General features: G+C 39.1%; 1 protein-coding gene across 2 annotated transcripts in view; it reads right to left on the reverse strand.

The window, feature by feature from the left end:
* The window catches only part of Sarm (sterile alpha and armadillo motif), a 328,620-nt gene that overhangs the window by 78,994 nt on the left and 226,810 nt on the right, over positions 1 to 22,816 (reverse strand). For both annotated transcript variants that reach the window (XM_090374247.1, XM_090374248.1), the window contains exons 3-4: positions 21,187 to 21,363; positions 10,469 to 10,593 (exon numbers count right to left, since the gene is read on the reverse strand). In XM_090374247.1, coding sequence (XP_090230373.1) covers positions 10,469 to 10,593; positions 21,187 to 21,363 — 302 coding nt within the window. The remainder of the gene's footprint in view (positions 1 to 10,468; positions 10,594 to 21,186; positions 21,364 to 22,816) is intronic.

Here is a 22,816-nt window from a genome sequence, read left to right on the forward strand (position 1 = left end):
AGTCTTCGTTAAACAGACAGTGATAAATTATATGCTCCCAATCTTCAATACCACTGCATGCACATCTGTAGTAACAAGTCGAAAGTGAAAGAGTTTATAATTTATGGGCCATTGGCCAGTTAATAAATATGATGTACATAAGCTTGGTGTGAACCATTTCTTTATTGTAAAGGTGACATCAGGGAGAAAAGAACAGGTCACACGTCCTTCGTACTGTTATCCCAGCAAGTTTGCCAGATGCCGAGGCACTCGTTCCAGCATCTGAAATTTTCGCTCTTAGTGTCAGCATTTAAGTCATGTGCAATTCCAAGGAAATCAGTGGGCATTCTACGTTTTAGTCCGTAGGTTAAACCTTTATAAACCAGATGAAGACCCAAAGGCATGTTTGCAGTCAGAACCGGAAGCGCATCAGTAGAAACTGTTCTGAAAGCCATAGAAGTTCCGAGTAACATCATTCTCTGAAGAGATGACAGTTTGGTTTGGAAGGTGGATTTGGTTGCCCTATGGAACCATGCACCAGCCCCGTACGTGGCCATGGGCAAAAAACCTGCGTTGTAATAAAGTTGGAGTGTTTTGTGATTAAGCGCGCAGTCCAGTTTGAAGATCCTAATTAGGGCGCCACTAATTTTTTTTTTTTTTTCTTTTTATCTTGACAGTTAAGTTATTTATGTATGAAATAAAAGTGAGACTGTATGGCCAAATACTTAATCTCGGGAACAAAAGGGATAGATTTATTGTTGATTTTAATAATTTTAGGGGAAACTGGACTACAATAACGATTGTAGACCAGTTTCCCCTTAAAGATCGACATTTTCGTTTTAGTAGAGGAAATGCTCAGTTTCTTCAGAGCAAACCAGTTGGAAAGATCGGACATAATATTCTTAGCGGTCAGTACCAACGCAGAGTGTGACTTACCAGTAGCCACGACAAACAAATCGTCGACGTAGGCGATATTGTGTTTCCTCGAACTGTCTGATGAGTCACCCGTCCAAAACAGCTTTCCATATGACGGGTCCCAGGATGGATTCTTGGGGACATCCTTGTGCCACAGTTCTTAAATAGAACAGTGCTTGTATAAAACTTGGACCTTGCGTTTGCTGAAGTAATTCCTAATCATGAGATACAGTTATTTAGTACAATTTGCCATCCTCAATCAATCAAGAGCACTTTCCCACCAGAGGGAATCAAGCTGTGTAAATTAAGTGTATTCTATTATCAGTTTTAGCATTAGCATTAGTAGAGGCATAAGAAGCAAGAAAGAAAGCTTATATAGCATCAGCCAAAAAACAAAACAAAACAAAACTTCCCATTTCACCCATCCATTCGGTCCAAAAGACTGTCCAGTTCTTCATTGAATTTATTCAAGCCATCAACTTCCACAACGACAGACAGAAGTTTGTTTCACCAATCAACCAGTCGCTGGCTAAAGTAAAATTTCCGCACATCTATTCTACAACTGTCTTTTCTCAGTTTGAATTTATGATCCCTCAGGTGCGAAATCTGTGCAAGAGGAAGAATCTAATCAGAATCGAGCTTGCTCAAATCATTCAAAGCCTTATAAACCTCAATCAGATCACTTCGAAGGTGCCTAATCTCTGGACGCTGCAATTTTCAGAACTTAAGCCTTTCTTGGTAAGAGCAACCCTTTGTTCCTCTCACCAATCTCGTTGCCCTTCTCTGTACTCGTTCCAGCAGTTCTACATCCTTCCTAAAATGAGGCCTCGGTGTAGCCTGATCATGGCCTTATACAAAGGGATAATTACTTCCTTATCTCTAATTGCAAATAGGGATGAATTTACTAGCTTGCCAATGGAAAACTCGAGAGAAAGCCAATTAAACCCTTGCCAGAGACCGATCGCTGATGAAGAAAACTTGAAGAGACTATTGTAAATGTGTTGCATCAGTAACCGGTAAAGTACTGTAAATTATACACATTTATAATAGTATTGTAAATACTGTTGTAAATGTGTTGCATTAGTGATGGAACATATCTTCAGACTGGTAAAGTTCGTGTCAATGTACATGAATAAATAGGAATAATTAGAATGCAAATAGGAACGATCCAGATCTTTTTCATTACTCAGTCTTTGGTATCGATAACTGGCAACAACTTCGTATGTAAGAATTTCGTTTTAGAACTTTACTTAGTGTACGAAACAGTTATTGGTTTCTATGTGTTGTAGTGGTCCAGCTGACCACCCAGTACAACAAAGGAACAGAAAGACCAATATCCACATGAGCTATGCGCTGGACATTAGCTCGTACTGGCTATGGCACTCGGCCACCTTTACAGGTACCCATGCTCACTGCGAGACAAGAAATTGCTCCTTACATGGGTATGCAGGCACCAACACTGGACCAAAGACAATTAACACTGAAAACGACATTCATTTCCCCCAGGACCAGGATGGGATTCATGCTCCAGAGAAGCCTTTACTGTCACCCCTTTCCTAGCAGGCAGACTCCTTTGCTCTAGCTCCATCTATCTTCCTCTCCCACCTTTATCTCACTCTTAACTGCCCAACCCTTTGCCTGGTGGCTAACCCCACCGCCCCTTTCTACTCCCCCTCCCCGTAGCAGGATGGGTTTCCTGCTTAAGAGGGTCCCCTACTGTCACCCATTTCCAACCAGGCGAGCTCCTTTGCTACAGTCCCTCTTTATCTCACTTCTGTCTATCTCCTCCATTTCTTTTCCAATAAATTTTTTATTATTTTTATTTTATTTTATTATTATTTTTTGGCTCACGCCATGGTTGGCCCTGCCAGAACTGTTCTCTCCTATGGTCCTGTCCCGCCACCCTAGGGCGGTGACGGAAACTGGGGGTTGGTGGCTCTCCACAGGCCCCCAAGGCTAAGTGGCCAGAAGAACAACACAGCCCACACTAATACCTCACAAACACAACACTAGCACGCACACCCTGGCATCCCGTCGATGACGGGAGGAATTTTTATGGGTCTTTTCCACAACGTGGCTGTTAGTCGGTCTCAGGCGAGGGTAGTATGGTTTTTTCTGCCGGAAACTCGGGTTTTTCGTCCAGCAACAGAAAATCTACCTCAGAACACGCGCAATTTACAGACAAAATGCACGGAGCAACATGGCCTTAGTTGCCGATGCTCCCAAAACCCAATAATAACAGTAACAGCAACACACCCTGGCCTTATACAGAGTATTGTATTCTACACAGAGTAACAACGCAGAGTTCGGGGGAACCCCTGGTTCCACCAGACAAAAACACGATGTCACTAAGGGCCTCCGACATGTGGATATCTGTCACTTGGGCTAATGAATATATCTGTCGCTTGGGCTGTTTCCAATTCCATCATACTGATGTGCATATCCGCATTTTGAGAAAGCAACATGAAACCATGGTACTTGGATGCACTGTTCGTGTTCTGCACGAACTGGATGTGGTGGTGGTAGTAGCAGAAAATGATGAAAGGAAGCTTATATAGCATCAGCTGAAATAAAAAAATAAAAAACATTACACACACACTTGACCCATCCATTCCTTCCAAGAATTTGTCTACTTCTTTCTTCAATTTAGTCAAACCATCCACTTAAAAAAAATAGATGGAAGCCTGTTCCCGCAATCAACAACAAGCTGGCTGAAGGAAAACATCTGTACGTCTATCTTCCCCAACTAAAATTTATGCTTCCCCATGTGTGTATTCTCAGCAAGAGGAAGAATGCCATTCACATTCAACTTAATCAACCCATTCAAAGGCTTAAACAGCTCAATCAGGTTACCCCGCACGCACTTAGTCTTCGTCAGCGGCAATTTGCAGGACTGAATCTTTTCTAGGTAAGAGCACCCTTTTGTTCTCTTTACCAATCTGGTTGACATTCTCTGCACTCGTTCTAGCAAATCTACACTCATCCTAAAGTGAAGCCTCCAGACGTATACAATATTCGAGATGCGGCCTTGTACAAAAGGATAATACCTCCTTATCCCTGCTAGCAAGTTTCTGTATATCATTGACAAAACACCGTGAGCTGTCCTGATAGTATGTCTGCACTGATCAGAGAATTTCATATCTGACTGTACAATTACCCCCCCCCCCCAAGTATTTTTCATTTTCCACTATCCTGAGTGTAGTACCACACAGTTGATAAGTTACTCTGGAATTACTACTATATGTGATGTTACAGACGAATACTGCGTATTTCTTACATTGATCGAAGAACAAATGAGTGGGTATCGAATAAAATACGCAGGCCTAAAATTCTTCTTCATAGCATTAACAAAAGAAAACTTAAATTTTTTGGACACATAGTAAGGAGGAAAAACTTTCTGTTGAAGAATATAATGGAAGGAAAAATCGAGGGGGAAGAGGTGCAGAGGAAGACCTGCAACTAAGTGGAAGGATGGGAACAGTGAACTTTTGGGCGTGACATTTTGCGATGCTGCTCGTATAGCACGTGATCGATGCAGTTGGAGAAATTTTTTGGTGGCCACAACAGCTTCTCAGGAGCTATGTGACTGGAAGAAGAAGTATGCAGTACCTTGCATTGGATACTCTTCAACTACCATTTCTCAGCCAATTGGCTCAATTTTCCTACATCTTGTTGGTATAGCTCATCTTGATTACGGTTATTAAGCATCCTACCAACCTTCGTATTATATGCAAATTTTGACATTAAGCCTGATAAACCTTCAATAATACCATTAATAAATATTGAAGACAACAATGGGCCCAGCACTAAACTCTGGGGGAATCCACTGATAACATTAGTCCACGAAGAGCAGTGTCAATTAATAACCACTCTGCCTTTTTCTACTTAACGATCCCTTTATCCACAGCAATAACTTTCCCTTAACGCCACATTGCTCAAGTTTATACAGCAGCATTTTATGTGGAACAGTATCACAAATCACCACCGACTTCAACGAGGAAGGTGCCAGAAACGTCTCCACTAAGACCATCGGGCGATCATTAGCCGCAACAGGTTATGGGAGCCGCCGACCGACCAGAGTCCCATTGCTAACACCACGACACAGGGCTCTACGCCCCCAACTGGGCGAAAGAATATCGGCATTGGACCTTGGATGATTGCAGACGGGTCTTCTGGCCCGATGAGTCCCATTTCCAGTTATTTCGAGCGGACGTGAGGGTGCGTATCTGGTGGAAACCGCACAAAGCTATGCACCCATCATGTCAACAAGGAACTGTTCCGGCAGATGAACGGTCAGTAATGGTCTGGGGTGTGTTCAGCTGGCACACGTTGGGACCATCTGCCTTGCAGATGGTCCCAACGTGTGCCTCTTTGGAACCTCCACCAAGGAATGCGACGGAATTATGGACAGCGGTGCAGCAAGCATATATGGAAATACCTGTGGAACGCTTTCGTGAACTAGTGGACTCAATGCACCGCTGTGTGACTGTCCTTATCCAGGCGAAAGGTGGGCCTACCCGTTATTAGGTAGGTATCCCATGATTTCTGTCCACTCAGTGACTTCTTTAACAAGGAACTCCATTATTTTCCCTGGAACAGATGTTCAGCTAACAGGTCTGTAATTACGCAGTCGTATTTGATCCCCTTTATGAATTGGGGATACATTCACACATCCTCAGTCCTTGATAAACTGCCGGGATCCCTTCCCTTAAAGAATTTCTAATGTGCGAATGTAGACGCAAAATACCTATTCATTTTTGTCAACAACCAGAGTCATCAACAGTTAACTCATTGACAAGTGGCCAAATGTGATTCAATTCCTTCCTTCTACTGTTAATATAAGCATAGATGTCTCTTCTGCTTTTCTTTGCATTCTTTGACAGAGACTTCTAATAATCTGCCTTAGCTTTCCTAACCGCTTTTGTGACTTGATTACAGACTAATTTATATCTACTAGAGGATTTTGAATCACGTGATAATTTATATGCATTGCATGCACTTTTCTTCTTTCCACTTTTCTCAATAGTTCATGTGACATTCATTTAGGATGTCACATGAACTATTGAGACTAAATCTTGAACAGTTTCTTCGTTGGTATGAAAAGCCTAGTAGCTTCTATGATTGTTTCCCCGAATGCTTCTCATTTAGAATTTGCTGTTGGTAAATCAGTCGGTCCCAGTGTGTAGAATTTAAAAATAGTCTGAGACCAATATAAATTTATAATCACCCTTACGAAAGCAAAGGCATTTCCCTTTACTGTTGACAGTAGTTATGTCGTTAATTAAATTCCATATTAACACACTGTGATCGCTGCCACCCAACGGATCTTTTACCTGAGATTTTGAATGCATATAGAACCACTGCAGATAACTATATCAAGATTATTGCTTCCCTAACATGCCGCTGTAGAAAAAAAAAAAAAAAAAAAACCCAGTCATCCAAGAAATCTACAAAAATCTTGCTAGTGAGCGACCAATCCACAAATTCTAGTAAACATCAGAAAAGTTAAAATCCCCACTATAAGACATTATGATTTACTGGCTAACTATTTCTCTGTATATCTGTTTGGCATACTCATCAGTCTTATAGCACACTCCTACTCTCAATTTTGTTTTCCTACTGCTGATATTACACCAAACTGACTAAACATTGCACTGATCACACAATTCGATTCGATTCGATGCACTGCCTTAGATTTAATATGCTTCTTAGCTAACAGCATAACCACTCCACGCCTGTCTGTTTTTCCTGTATACATTTTACTCCCCATATTCAAATTCATCATCACTTATGTCTGAGTGACACCATGTCTCTGAAAAGTCTACGTTTGATGACTTAATCAGTACTTTAAATTCAAGTTTTTTTACAATATTCCAGGCATTTGTGTCCATGCAAGTATACATGCACGTGTTCCTACTCTTAGTTACCCTTACATAGCCCATGTATTCCCAGACATCTTGCTTTCCGGGCTGCTGCACTTTCCAATAGAAGCAGTTCAGTTCAGTTCAGTTTCTGTATCCTGTCTCTGGTGGCAACCAGACCGATGTCTTCTCCACCTATATTCGTGTATCCAAATGGAGCATCCAAAAAAAAAAAAAAAATAGTACGAAGACCACTTATTCACCAGTGAGCAGGCACCACCAGGGCAACCGTATCCCGGTGTCCGTCTCTGACACGTGGGTCTGTGTAAATAACACAAAAATCCTGCACCTACCAGCAGTAGTGCAAGTCTAATGGGTGCCAGCGTCTCCTTGTTGCCCAAACCCAGGAGCCAGCAAAAAAAAAAAAAAAAAAAATCTTCCCCCCCAAATTCTCCCTTTAACCAGCCTGCAGGGAACAATCCCGCATCGGTAAATTCTACTGATGCCAGTAAACAAAGCAAAACTAAAAAATAAAAAAAAATAATAAAAAAATTTCCAATAGAAGCAGTGCAAGAATCAACTTCACTTCTGCCTGTGTCGCTGGTTAATCTATTATTCTGCGTGTCCTCCCCCCAAGCTAGTTTCCCGACTCGCCTATCACTGCGTCGATAGCATCAATAATTATTCTTCTTGCGCCCCTACTATTTAAGGGTATCCCATCCCTGTAAAAAGAGAATCTCCTGTTAACAAGCACAGCCCATGCTGTGAAAAATTCTATCCCATGGACCTTGCATTCTCTCCAGGTCTGAATTGATTGACAAGGCTCTCAACGTGTACTCCCTCCAATCGTGTCTGGGCGGAATTGCTGACGCAATCAAATTCAATCCTAACTGGCGACTTTTTCCCAACGTTGCCCTGTACTTGTTAAGTAAATCCTCAGATCACTTACTGTTAATATCATTAGTGTCAACGCGTATAACAATATCACCTTTTATGCTCTTAAAAGATAATATTTGCTTGTCCCTGGCAGACATACCTTGATCCTATTCCACCTATCCTTCTTGCACAACATATTTCCCGTTTATATGATAATAGTCACCAATGATAACCACTTCCTCTGGGATCAGCGCATTTTACCTTCGAGATTATCATTGTGTTTCCTGATGCACAAGTGTGAGCTCTGGCGTTGAGTTGGGCAAGTGAGAGAGTGATGAGCCCCCATTTTAATTCCTTCGAAGGAATCTACCCTACTTTTTAACCTCTCATAAATGCCCATCAGAACACTGAGTTGGCATCTAATTTCTTCACACTCTCTGCAAAGAAAACACAAAGACATCATCCACCTTGGCTGTATCATGCCCTGTTCAGAAAGTTGGAAGAGCACTGCGCAAGTTGCACATTTTGCAAGGCCGTGATTCGTAGGAGAATCACCCCCTTTGGTTCTCCGTCGAGCCATAGCACTCACGCTACTTGTGTTCGTTGCTTTGCTACTTTAGTCTGGGGAACGATTTCCTTTTAAATACAATTTAATTGAACAACAATGAAAATTAATAAAATTAAGCAATATAATTGATTATTTGACAATGCTACGCTAAGCTAATAAATTCCTAAATGCAGTGATGCGTATTAAGCTATCATGTTTTACCTTACGCTATCAAGTTCAAGATATACCGTTCAGGATGCTATACCGTTACGATCGCAGCTTTAAATTAGTAAATCCTTACTAAAAAGTAAAATTTCTTAGCTAAAAAAAAAAAAAATAAAAATAATAAAAAAAATGCTAACATGTGATTAGAACCTTTGAGCCGCTTATTTATCACAATTGACCCTAGTATTCCACCGCACTACTAGTTCGCACCAAATCACAATACAACAGCGGTACGAATAATATATCGTAATTTACAAAATCATTAGGAACCACCAAGTACAATATCCACATTGGCGAAAAACCCATGTGGATATTGTACTAGACTGGACATTAGCTCCTATTGGCTATGGCAGTCAACAGCCGTCACGGGTACCAATGCTCACGGAGAGACAAGAAATTGCTGGTGTTATGGCATATACATGTATAAATGTGTAGTGTCTTATGCAGGACAGCACCCGAACATCAGTTCAACTCCACCTTGGCACACTGCGATGAATTCAGAATTCTCTAATAGGCTAGAAATGTGTGTAATATTATGTTTGTGCAGTGTATGTGTGTTTTTGTTGTTTAGTTGCCTCTGGCCACTTCGGTAATAGGAAGGCGATCACCTGGAAAAACTGCCCAGTGTCTGTCTACAGCACGGGGAGGTGGGCCCCAATCACGCATATACCGTGGCTGCAACTTATGTTTTACAGTTCTTACTGCCTTAACAACGGAGCAAAATAAATAAATAAATAAAATCCTGTACTCACTTGGGGGAAGTGCTAGACCAGTGGGTACCAGCAAATAAACCCATACCACGAGCAGTCCAAACCCAAGGTGCCAGCAAAAAAAAAAAAATTTTAAAATAAATAAAAATAATATAAAATAAAAGTAAATATAAAAAAAAAATATGGTGTGGGGACAGTTTTCGTGGTATGTACAGGAACCTTTGATCGCCGACCAAGTACACACCTTTATGATGGCATTGTATACACACAACTCTGACGTTTATCAAAAAGACAAGGGCACATGCCACAAGGCCCGGAAGGTTGCTAACTGGTTTCAGAAACGTGACAATGAATTCTCCGTCTCCTCCCATGACCTACCAACTCACTCGATCACCCAACTGATCATGTTTTGGCCCTACAGGAAAAGGATATTCGGTGCAACAACTATCCACCTGACAATGTGCAAGCATTACTGGACACATTGTGAATGCATGGATAGCAGTACCACAGGACACCCTGCAGCACCTTGTGGAGTGCATGCCCTCGTGGATAGCACAATTGGTATAATCACCATCCTCCGTACACTGGGTGGAAAAGACCTGAGTTCGAATCCTATCAATGACGAGAAATTTGATGGGCCTTTTTCACAATGTGTCTGTGTTAGTCAGTCTCAGGCGAGGGTAGCATGATTTTTATTCTTGGAAACTCGGGGTTTTCGCCCAGAATAGCAAATGGATCGCAGAACAATAACGCCATTTACAGACATTATATACGGCTTCACATTTTGCTTTTCATTGATCAATAAATTTTTGACAGATTTTCGTATTTCATACGAAATCATATCTGTTGCTGAATATTTTTAAAACAATAAATTGATTTGGACATATTTCTTTTTAATGGTGCATAAAAAGAGTATTATCCTTACCGCGTAGCTGGCCTTCTAGTGGGCAGATTTTCACGATACAGTATATGTAAAATTTAATAAACAAGTAAGATATGCGAAGTTTAAAATTCATGAGATTATATATTAATAAATCAATAGGTTTTGCTGCTTGAGATCAACAGGCAGAGGCCTCACGAGAAATTTACAGGTAGCCTTAATCCGTCCCTGCATGCGTCTAATAACTTAAATCGAATATCCTAAATATGCAATTACTAAAATGGAGGAAGAAATGAAGCCAACATCTATGAGAATGCTATTTTTATGGCATCTGAGCAGCAGAGAGAGAGAGAGAGAGAGAGAGAGAGAGAGAGAGAGTGTGTGTGTGTGTGTGTGTGTGTGTGTGTGTGTGTAATAAAAAGGTAGTGTTTTTGAAGATACTTTTAGAAAGAAGTGCAAATGAAATTACCCGTACCTTTTCCGAAGAATTCCATTTCTTATACCGATGTCATCTTTGAGCATTTCTTCAGTTAACTGCAAGAGAAGATCTCCATCTACTCGGCTGTTGGTAAATTCATTGATGTGCTGAGAAAATCCAATCTATAAATAAATAATAAAAAAAATTTAAAAAAATTGTGTGAATTAGGTTTATTTGACTGTCTCAGAAAATACTTACTCTGTCACAGTAAATATCTTTTACAGTTAATTTCAGTTTTATATGGCAACACAAACACATGCCACCGTTCTATTTATTTTTATTTTTTTTTAAACATATTTCTAACTGAAGTGCCTTTCAATTCACTTTTCACCATTACAGATTATTGGGATTTACTCTGAATAACAAGGTGAGCAAAACTGCAATTTAAAAAAAACACTGAAAAGGAGCTTTAATTAAATAACTTTTAAAAAGGTTTCCATTTATACTCAGAGCCGCATAAGATTTTCTGCAAAATGGTTGCGAAGTTTGTTTTCACAAATGAAACATTTTGAATTTCGTGCCTTATCAGATGTCTTCAACACTTTGTTACAGAAACAAAACTTATTGGTTGATGAACGAGGAAGAATAACAGCTCTATAACAAAAGAGTCATTTGAAGAGATATTGTATTTTCGTTATACAGGATATTTGATAAATGCCTTATATAACGTAATTTTGTGAATTTTTAATTTTTTTTTCTTTTCTTTTTTTTTTTCTTTTTTTTTTCCTGCTATACAAAATGCGCATTTTTCGGTTAACTAAAATTTGCAAAAGCGATAAATAAGTAGATGCGTACAGTAATTTCAAAAAACCAAAGCGGAGCTAATGATAGCTTACATGTTTCTAAGACAGCATGACATTTACGAACTTACTAATGCCTAAAATGCTTTAAAAATAAAAATATATCTAATATGTAGATTCCTGCATATGCACTGTTCCATTACATAGAAGTCCTCGTGGGTAGCACAGTGGTATAACCATCGTACTCCCCACACGGTGAAAAAGACCTGAATTCGAATTCTGTCGGTGACGCGAGGAATTTTTATGAGGCTTTTCATAACGTCGCTAAGTTAGCCGGCCTCAGGAGAGTGTAGCATGGATTTTATTCCCGGAAACTTTGGTTTTTCGTCCAGCAAACAGCAAATTTACAAACATTATATACGGCGCGATATGGCTTAAGTTGCTGACGCCGAAAAAAAAAAAAAAATAATAATGAAAAAAAAAAAAAAAAAACTACAACAACTAAGTAATTAATTTTATCACGCAATCCACTGGTCAACGGCGTGTATCGACGTAACTAGGGCATCACATATAGTGCGAGATATTTTAGACAGATCACAGTAACAGGCAGTTTCACCGAGACAGCATTGGTATTTGAGAGGCAGTGCAACATTTATTAATAAGGTGCGTAATATAACACTAGTTTTTCTCAAGAAGAACATGAAGGTGCATTCAACAATACGGTTCGCATAAACTACCCAAACGCTCTGGATAAATTAGAAAACAGTGAGAACAGGGAGAGAATGTCTGCACGATCAAGATGGACACTTCTAACACATTCTGCACAGTTTTAATTAAATGATGTGTATCTTTTTTTAAAAATTTTTTTAAACTGTTGTAATTGAAAAATGATTGCATACTAATTGGATTGCCTTGCATAGGTCATACATTTTAAGCACTGTTTACAGGTATAGAGACAACCAATTTTAGGAAGGATGTGGATCTGCTGGAACAGGTGTGCGAATAAGTGGCATAAAAAAAGTATTCCTAACATGAAAATTAATCCTTGGGGTTGTACAGCCTAGAAACCAAATGGCTGCATGACAACCTTACCCAAGATGTTCAAGGCTGTAAAAGGTTTGACAAATTGAATAACGAGGAGATTTTTTTTTAGAATATAAATAGTCTATATTTATATTATGGATAATCCTTTAGTTCCAAGGTGAAAATGACAAAAAGAAATCGGAAACCTAAAATACCAGAACTCAACTGCTTATGTATTAATGAATGAGATTGATTAAAAGGGGAGTGGACAATAAAACTAGCCAGAATTAAACTGCATATAGGAAAGTGCACCTTTCTCAATGGTCTTATACCATATGACGAGTATTGAGTAAGTGCTGTAGCGAGTCTATTTAAAATACAGTGAGAATAAGTAACACCTGACTCCACATTTATAGGCAATCGTTCAGTATCTTAAATACTGGGAATGTGTTTCATTTACACTCAAAATTCGCAACAGATCCATACAATTGATTAATGTGGTCCATCACTAGATCATTCGCACTGGTATCCAGTTTTACTTGATAACAGTATCTAAATTTTACAGAAAAGTAATCAATTTTAAGAAAGTTAGGAAACATTTGGGAAAACATGTTCCCAACATTTAGATATTAATATACACGTAAGTTAGTTATAAACCAGTTATACAAATATATCGCGATGGCATCTTGGCCCATCTTGCTGTTTGTAAAGGACATTTATGTAAGTGCCGATCTTAGCTAGCCGATGTCATTTCATGTTCTGCTCAACTTGTAGTCCGTTTTCGCTGTAATTACTACTTCATTCATTTTACATTCTGATTATCATCTTTGCTTTGATCTATTAATTATTATATAGTTATTATGATTATTATTATTATATATATATTTTTTTTTATATAAAACAAAATCACTTGTATAAACAACAAAGTATTAACAAAAAATTAACAAAAAATCAGTAGCTTTCGGGACGCGTGTCCCTTTCTCAACTGACAAATTAAATACAAAATTAATACAATACAACGAGCTGAGTGAGGCACGTTAATCATGCGTCATTGTTGTTGCGCGGACGTGTGCTGCTTTCTACGCCACAGATCATCCAGCAATAAAACGGTTGTCTCCAGGATGGGATGTAGACGTATGCCTTTCTGGCGATTTAATGCCTTTGGATTGTTTACTATGTTGAGTGACTCTAGCCATAGGCGGTGGCGAGAGTGCCGTGAGACTCACGGCACTCTCGCCAATCCATGCTGCGTGACACCGACGCAGCATGGATTGGCGGACACGGTCGAACACACCTGGAGTTTCTTTGACAGTAGCAGCAGCACAGACAAGTCTCGCCACGAGATCCATTTCTGTCTCCACAGGCGATTCATACACGATAGATTTGAGGGCCCCCCCACAGAAAGAAATCAAGGCTCGATAAATCAGGTGAGCGTGGGGTCCAGGCAACGGGTCCACCCGGGGCCAACCCATCGACGCCCAAAACGCCTGTTCAAATGGTCACGAACACACCTTCCATAATGGGCAGGCACCTCGTCATGTTGAAACCAAATGTTGCGTCTCACATTTGCTGGATCATCGTCAAGTAACCCTGGTAGAACTTGTTCAAGAAAGATCCGATATTTAGCGGAGTTCATGCGGGATAGTAACAGGTATGGGCTGACTAAGCAGTCACCGACCATACCTGCCCACACAATTATTGCGAAGCGATGTTGTGCCGCATGGGGGCGCACACATGAGCATTGTGCTCATTGAATAAGCCTTCCCGAGGGAAATAAGCCTCATCCGTGAACAAAACATAGGCTGGAAAATTCAAGTCTTGAACACTTTCTTGGAGAAACTACTGCGCAAAAGCCACACGTGCAGGACGATCTTGGGGGAGCAGTAACTGAACCCTTTGGAGATGAAAGGGGTGTAAGGAATCGTCGTGCCAGACACGCTGTACACTGCAACGAGACACTCCTAAGGCAGAGGCAACGGCACGTGTGCTGTTAGTAGGATTATTAATTAGGATTATCGTGTGTAGTAGGATTATTCTGGATGGCATTCAACACTTTTTTCCAAGGCGGGAGTTCGCGTCGAACGTGGTCTGCCCGCACTACTCCTGTTACCTCTAAATGACCCATAATCGCACAAATTTTGATGTACACGCGCAAACAAACAGTGGTCCGGTACATGTCTGTCTGGGAAGCGTTCTCCATAACTTCGTTGAGCGGCTCGTCCATTGCCCTCTGCTAATCCATACTCTAGGTGCATGTCTGCCAGCTCACAGTTCGTATATCGATGCATGCTCTTCGTGCGGCGACTACTGCTTGAATGAGTAAACCAGAAATTTTCCCTCTCGCGAACTGATGAACAGCACCGTCTACCGACTTACAGTGACATTTTCGGTTATGGGTTCCTATGCGATTCACATTCCTTTAGATGTTACCTACCTCCCCTAAACATTTGTACCAATATTTTTGAGACAACCTGTATATCTTCTTTGTAAGTTTTGTATATAATTTGTAAATAATTGTGTGTACAAATAAATGGAATGTCGTGACGTATTCACGTAAAACTCCTCCGGCCGTGCCCGGACATAGCCACACCCGATTTTTTCGCGATGATATGTTACATTAATGACTAGCATCACAAATAGAAATATAAACAAAAGATATTTATTAATAGTTAAGGCAAAGCTAAGTAATATTTGACAGGTGCTCTCAAAATATTCCAAAATGATCATTTGCAACCTTTATACAACAGTTTTGGTAAACACGACAATTATCGCTGAAATGTTATCAAAAGCCCTCAATTTGCTTCAGTTTATCATTTTTAATGGAAAACAAAATGAAAAGTTCACCAGGTGCAAACTAATATTTAGTTGAACCGCCTCTGGACCTGATGATAGCAGCACATCGTCGAGGCATTGACAAGATCAATTTCTGAAGATAATCAACTGATAGTTCGTGGTTCCAAACATGAATTATGGCTTCCTCAAGTTCACGAAGGGTCTTTGGTTTCTTTCTGGCAATTGCAGATCCACACGATGCCAACAGTTCTCTATAGGATTCAGGTCCGGACTGTTTCCTGGCCAGCTAAGAGATGTAATGAACTGTTCTTCCAACCATTTTTTCACCTGTAACAAATGTAAACACATTACTGTCGAACCTCTAATGCAGAAATGAAGCTAAAGTTACTACAGAAGTGTCTGCTTATACTTTTCGCCCGATGACAAGGAGCAGAGTCGTCCTGAAAGATGCAGTTACTTGGCAGATTGAAGTGGTCTCTAATAGTTGGCAGCAATTTGCCTTCCAATATAGCCAGGTATCCATTGGCATTTAGGGAAACTTTTATAAACTGCAGGTGATCTACTCCGCGACACGAAATGCATACCCATATCATTTGGCTGGTAGGGAATTTCACTGTAGACACCATACAGTCTGGATGGTATTCTTCACCACATCTACGGCGAATCGTTTGTCTCCCATCAGAGCCAAGCAGGTTGAATTTCTTCTCATCCGAGAAAATAACTGACTTCCACTGCTCATTGGACATGCTCTATAGTTGGCAGCAATGCAGAAACTAATTCTGCATTGCTGTAATGCATTAGGGCTTATACATTGCTGCCAACTATTAGAGCATGTTAATCGGGCATTTTTCATTTTTTGTGTGAGGAGGGGCTTCTTCTTAGGACGACGGGCTACAAGTCCATTTTTGAAGAGGCGTTTTATGATTGTTACTGCACTTGCTACCACTCCTGTATGTTTTTCCTATTCTCTTTTCAGCTCAGACGAAGAAGCTTTACGGTTTTTAAGGCATAAGCGTTTCAAAATGCGGTCCTGTTTTGTCGAAGAGACTCGTTTGCGTCCGGTTCCCTTTTATCCTATCAGAAGAACCAGCATTCTTGAGTTTGGAAATAAATCTACTCACTGTCGACTGATTACAAGACACTCTATAAGCAATATGACGGGAGGAATATCCTTCCTCAAGTAAAGCAACAATAGCACTCTTTCTTCGTGGCGTTAACTGCACGTAACTCGCCATCCTGACACAAGCAAGGAATGACTGCAACTCTTGCAGAGCGTGCTTATATAGCTGTAAGTAACAGCTGATGTAATATTGCGAAGATGAATTGACGTTCAGGTGCCGTCCTATATAAGATACTATACTACTACTAGGTGATGCAATATTACGTCATCACATATGCATGTCAATCTTATCTGATGCAATCTGTAAGAAATATTGCCATATACTTACTTCATTCGAACGACAATTACAATTTTAAGGGATGATGCACTTTCTTTGAACAACAGTGTATATATATTTTTGATTCCCTTATAGCAGGGGTCGGCAACCTTTTTTAGTGAAGAACCAGTTTTAATCTAATTAAAAAAAAAAAAAAAAGGAGAATCGGTAGAGCCGCACCTCAGCTCGAGGAGCTGGAGGGGGAGGGGGAAGTCATTTGGAAATGGAACAGAGTGGGAAGGTATTTTTTTAAAGAAATATAACTTGTATCCAGAAACGGAGTTTCTGGATACGCTACAGTCGGAAGGGTGCGAAATTATGCCTTTGGGAAGATGTAAATGAAGCAGTTTTTAAGTGGACGAAGTTGATTCGAGACCAAAACATGTCGATATCAGGGCTATTAATAAAAGAAAAGGCTATGGAGTACGTATCTTTTCTGGGGCACAAAACATTCCAAGATAGTTCTGGTTGGCAGAACGAATTTAAAGAGCGTCATGATGGCTTACTCGAAAAAGTTATTTCTGATGAAAGTGGAGTTGCAATCGAAGAAGACTATACCCATTGAAAAGAAACAGTTTTGAAAAAAATTATGGAGGACTACGAGTCCAAAAACATATTCAAAGTTGATAAAACATGTCTATTTTTTTAAATGTTTGCAGAACAAGACACTGACTTTTAAAGGTGATAAATTTTTGGGTGGTAAAAATAATGAGAGAATTACCCTCTTGGTTGCAAATATGGCTGGTAATGAAAAACTGATGCTTTTGGTAATAAGCAAAAGTAAACAACTCCGGTGTTTCAAAGGAGTAAAGTCGTTAGAGTTGGACTACAATTACAATAAAAAACCTTGAATGACAAGCGAAATTTTTGAGAAGTGGATTTTAAATTTTGATAGATAGAAAGATGACGAAAGAAAACAGAAAAATTGAGTTGATTGTCGACAACTGCCCTGCCAACTTCCACTCGGTAATTTCCAAAATTACAAGTGTGAAATTTGTTTTCTTCCTTCTGAATAATTCGTCTTAACTGCAGCCAATGGACTAAGGCATTATCAAGAATTTGAATATGAACTACCGAAGGCGCATACTGAAAAAAATTGTGGATTCTGTTATAGATTTGTGATGTGCATATCAAAGTTGACGAGAGTATGGAGTCAGGATGTGACGGACACAACGATTAAGAATTGTTTAGCAATAGCAGGTTTGGCTAAAATGCTAATTAACAGAGATGAGAGGGATGAACTACTAGAAGACATCGAGCAATCTTGGGAAGGGTTCCAAGCGAGGTTTGATCAGTGGAGAAATTGTTCTTGACGAATTTTTATGAGTTCATTTGTAATATGTACGTATTAATAAATTGTTTTAAAATATTAGAAAATTTGTTCATTCCCACTTCTTTCCCATCTTTTACTATATTTCTAAATTTACGGCATTTTTCATTGTTGAAAAGGTCATATTTCTTCATAACGAAATTACTGTATAACGAATTTTTTCAAGGGAACGATCGACTTCGTTATATAGAGGTCCGATTGTGCTTAAGTAGGGACTAGATAAACTGGTAGGATTTAAATAATAGAAGTGTTAGAATACAAGGCAAAGAGTTTTACCAGCTATGTGCTTCATTATCAAATTGGAAAGAATAAAACATTCGTAGTATACAGCTATTTTAAACAGCAAGATAATCAGGTACAATACAGGGGGAGCAAACTCCGATGAGGATCATGTACCACAGAGGGAGAAGAAGAAGAAGAAGAAGAAGAAAAAAAAAAAAAAAAAAAAAAAGGATGAGAAAACGAAGAAAAACAGGGGACTGAAAAAAAAAAAAAAAAAAAAACAAAGAAACGAAGAGAATCCGAGAAAAAAAGAAGAAAACTAGAGTTTGGTGAATAATATATATATTCATGAGAGGTGGCGAAAAGTCAATTATTTCAATGTCGCAGTGTAGATTAAGGTTAGCATGCTGCTCACACCAATAATGCTCAACCAGAGCAGAATGACAAAAATTAGCCGTGCTAATTTCCACCCTGTGCTCCGAGATCCCATCCCGCTTCTTCTCACTATAAAATAACATACTCGACAATGTGGGCATTTCACAAGTTATATAACAGAGCCACTTTCACTCATTGTAGGTAAATTATTTTGGTATACATAAAATATTTTCTGAGTATACTTTCCAATAACTTCTCCATTACTGAACTCTTGTATATACAGGGTTATTATAAAGTCATTGTGCAGTTTTAAATTTTCAATTTTAACTTCCGTTCTATACATGCTAAAATCAGTCTATAAAAAAACGTTAGAACTGTGATTTAGTGAAGTCTAGTATGTAGAGTGATTCATTTATTTTATTGTAGTTTAACAAAAATTTTATTATTATTATTTTTTTTTTTTTCAGAAATAGGCTTGACCAAATGGCTTCAATAGAAGAGAAAGTAAATTGTGTTCTGTGGTTGGCCGAGTTAAAGTCTGTAATCGCACTACAAAAAAGATTTAGAGCCCATTACAACAAAGATGCACCATACATGAATTCCATAACTAACTGGATGAAAAAGATTTAAAAAACAGGTTCCGTCAATGATAAACCACGATCCGGAAGGCCAAATGTAAGTGATCAAAGTGCGGCATCTGTAGAACAATCCTTTACTGCAAGTCATGTTGAGAATTAACAATCCCACGAACATATGTAAGTAAAACTATAATAAATTCTTTCACTTCCTTTTTACAGATTGATTTTATCACGTATAGAACAAAGGTTATGAAAATTTAAAACTGCACGAGGACCCTAAATATCTACAATGTTAGTTCGGTTTACTACTCGAACTGTCATTGTTATATAAATTACATAGTTAAAATGAGTTACAAATCACAAATTGAAATATTATGCAAAGCAGAGATGTTAAAAAACAGTATGTTCGGTGTATTTGGCACTCCTTTATATCGTATACTTGTACAGGTTGGGGGAGGGAAACGGACGATTTTAAAAACCGGTTTTCTGAGGCTACCGGTGTTGGGGAGGATTGCGTTTATCTGACATATTCGTTCTTGTCCACATCATGCTATTTAGTAACCATGGAACAGTGGAGTGATGTACAACGTGCTTTTGCCGTCAATGCGTTTTATAAAAATAACAACAGTTACAAGGCCACTCAACATTTATTTCGCGTTAACTTAAAGTGAACGCGAAATAAATAATTTGTTGTTGTATTAGGATCATCAGCAACGAAGGCCAGATTGCTCCGTGTATATTGTCTGTAAATTGCGTGTGTTCGTGGTGAATTTTCTGTTTGCTGGACGAAAAACCCCAGTTTCTGGGTGAAAAATTATGCTACCCTCTCCTGAAACCGACTAAATCAGCCACGTTGAGAAAAAGGCCCATAAAAATTCCTCCCGTCATCGACGGGACTCGAACTTAGGTCTTTTCCACCTGGTGTAGGAAGAACAGCGAACCTACCAACTGAACTAACAACGAGGGCTTCACTTTAAGCTTAAGTGTCAAGATCCTGTACAGTTTGCTCATACTATTAAAAATGGGTATGTAAGTTTGAATAAACTGGTTCTGAGATCAAAAATAAGTTTCCAGGTGGAATAAGAAGCCCTCGTATACCAGAAAACATCGCATCTGTCAGGATCATTCTCATACGGAGTCCAAGGCATTCTACACGTTGGCATGTACTGTCGTTGAACTTATACAATAGCTTATACGACAAATATTGAACCAGGACTTAAATTTCGATATTCACAAGGTATAGGTATCACAAGAATTAAAACCTCGCCATCTCCTTATCCATAAAAATTTGTCAAGCAATGCTAACTGAAATGGAGCATGATGAAGACTTCATTCACAATCTATGGATGTCTGATGAAGCTCATTTCATCTAAGCAGTTTTTTTAGATGAAAGTTTTCGCTATTGGTCGGATGGATTCCTTGCCAATTCCATCAGCCATTGCACAGCAACTGGATAACAGTATGGTGTGAAATTTCATTTCATTGCTTATCGGCCTATTTTTAAAAGGTGATAATGGAAGAATAATAACTGTGACTTCAAGCAGCTATGATAACATGATCACAACTTTTTTGACCGATGATATAGCTACTATATTTCTTCAAGTTAATAAGCTAGTTAGTTTTAACAAAATGGTGCGTCGTCTCATACCACCAGGGTGTCAATGGAAGCCATACAACTGCTTTTCATAACCACATCATCTCCAGGAATTTTCTTCTCCTCCAATGTCGCTAGACCTGTCAGCATGTGACTCTTTTTTTAAAGGTACTTGAAAAGCAAAGTGTACTCTCATCTTCCACACAATACTGAAGCGCTGAAAGAGAGCATTCTTGAAGAAATTTCCAGAATTCCATTAGTGATGCTATTCTGCATCACAGGACATGCGTCGAAGATTGGAATGTCTGCGCAGAGAAGGTCACATCCAGGATATCATCTTCAAAAAATAAACCATGCTGTGTACTTCAATTACTGACTTTTTAAAATTTCGTTTCTCTGCCTCATCTGTACTTGTTAATTTCACCGAGATGGAAACCTTTAATTGAAATTTTTATTTTAGATAACATTTATGCTCACTAATTCATAATTTTGAAAGTGTAATAGAATGCTGTCTAATAAAGTGCTGTTATTAATTTTTATGCCTCTGTACAAAAAATACCCATTTTACTATCATATCATTACTAGAGCATTCCCTAGTCGTAAATCTAGAAATGAGATACATGCCTGTTTGACCCACTCCCTAACATCCTCCACTGTCCACAATGGCACCTGTTGGGACAATTTATGGGGCACTTCCTCTCCTATCAGTTGTAGGGCTTGAGCTGCATATTTGGAAGCAATGGCGTTGGGAGAACTGGCAACTTTTCGAAGCGCTTCAACGGCTCCTATCTCGTGGAAAATCTGCAGATATTAACAGGGAAATTAGTAGACATAATATTGTTACGAAAATACAGATAACTAAAATATCATTAAAATAAAACGTTATAATTTTAATCGATTAACTTTACGTTTATCTCTCTATTAGACAATTCTTTAATTTTAATTTTCTCTTTACATTAAAGGCCTGAAATGGAAGAATAGTGCGTACGTTTGAAGGTAAGGAAATGACGTTCAGATTACTTTATCTCTGCTGTTAAATATTCTTTTGGAAAACATTCCTAGGTGGTCATACATACATTTCTTTAAAATTCTCTTTTAACTCGCTTAGTGACTCACGATAACAACATATATTTTGCCGTTATACCCTTTTTTTTAGCAAGCTTCAACTATTTTAAAGAGAGTATATAGCAAACTGGAGATCTGCGGACTTGTACAATTCAATGTTGAAAAAAACGATTTCAACGATTCAATGTTCAAAAAAAACTATTAAATTTGAAAGTGTCTGCACTTCTGCCAAGACACAATAGGCGGGAGTATATGATAAAAGCCTTGTCATTCAATTCGGCTCTGGAGAGATTGTGCAAGGCACATGGGGTCGAATTTTTCTAAGAGTGGCCTGTGCTTGGTGACAGGAGAGACTGCTTCTATAGAGATGGAATACAATTGAATAGAAAGGGTGCAAGAATATTTGCTGATGACATCAAGGCAGTGTTAGGTGGATAAGAAAATTGCTAGCTTGGGAGGATGCACAAACTAATAGATCAACAATACCTGCAGACCGAGGCAAAGTTATTCTCGCACTGCTTCTATTGGAACGAGCAGCAGCCTGGAAAACAAGGTACCAGGAATTTCAAACACTGCTGGGAATCATCATGAACTAAGTAAATACATAGGCTGTGATAGGGTAACTAAGAGTAAGAACAGATGCACGAATACTTGCATGCACACCAATGCTAGGAGCATAGTAAATAAATTTGATGAATTTGAAGTCAAGACATGAAATGCGGACATTCTTGGGATATTAGAGACGTGGTGTCACACAGATATAAGGTGTGCAGAATTTGAATATGGAGATCCTACTGTGTACAGAAAGGGCCGACAGGACAGGAACGGAGGAGGGATCATGCTGTTATTTAAGAAACAAAATCTAAGGCAGTGCATCCAGTTTGCATGGATGGACAGCGCAATATTGAATCATTTTGGTGTGACATAAGCACTGGGAAAGCAAATGTGAGAGTAGGAGTGTGTTCATCATCATCAGCCATTTTCAATTCACTGCAGGATGAAGGCCTCTCCAGCAATTTTCCAGTTTTTTTTCTTCTGATTTGTGCAATGACCATCCATTTATTACCCATAAACTCTTGAATTTTTCTGTCTCCGTTGTTGTCTTCCAGGTTTTCTTTTAGCTCTTCTTGGGTACCATTCCGTTATTTTCTTAGTCCATCTGTCATCATGTCTTCGAGCTATGTGTCTT

This window comes from Mastigoproctus giganteus, chromosome 5, assembly GCF_048544385.1.
Source record: "Mastigoproctus giganteus isolate SK-2022 chromosome 5, ASM4854438v1, whole genome shotgun sequence".
Classification (NCBI taxonomy): domain Eukaryota; kingdom Metazoa; phylum Arthropoda; class Arachnida; order Uropygi; family Thelyphonidae; genus Mastigoproctus; species Mastigoproctus giganteus.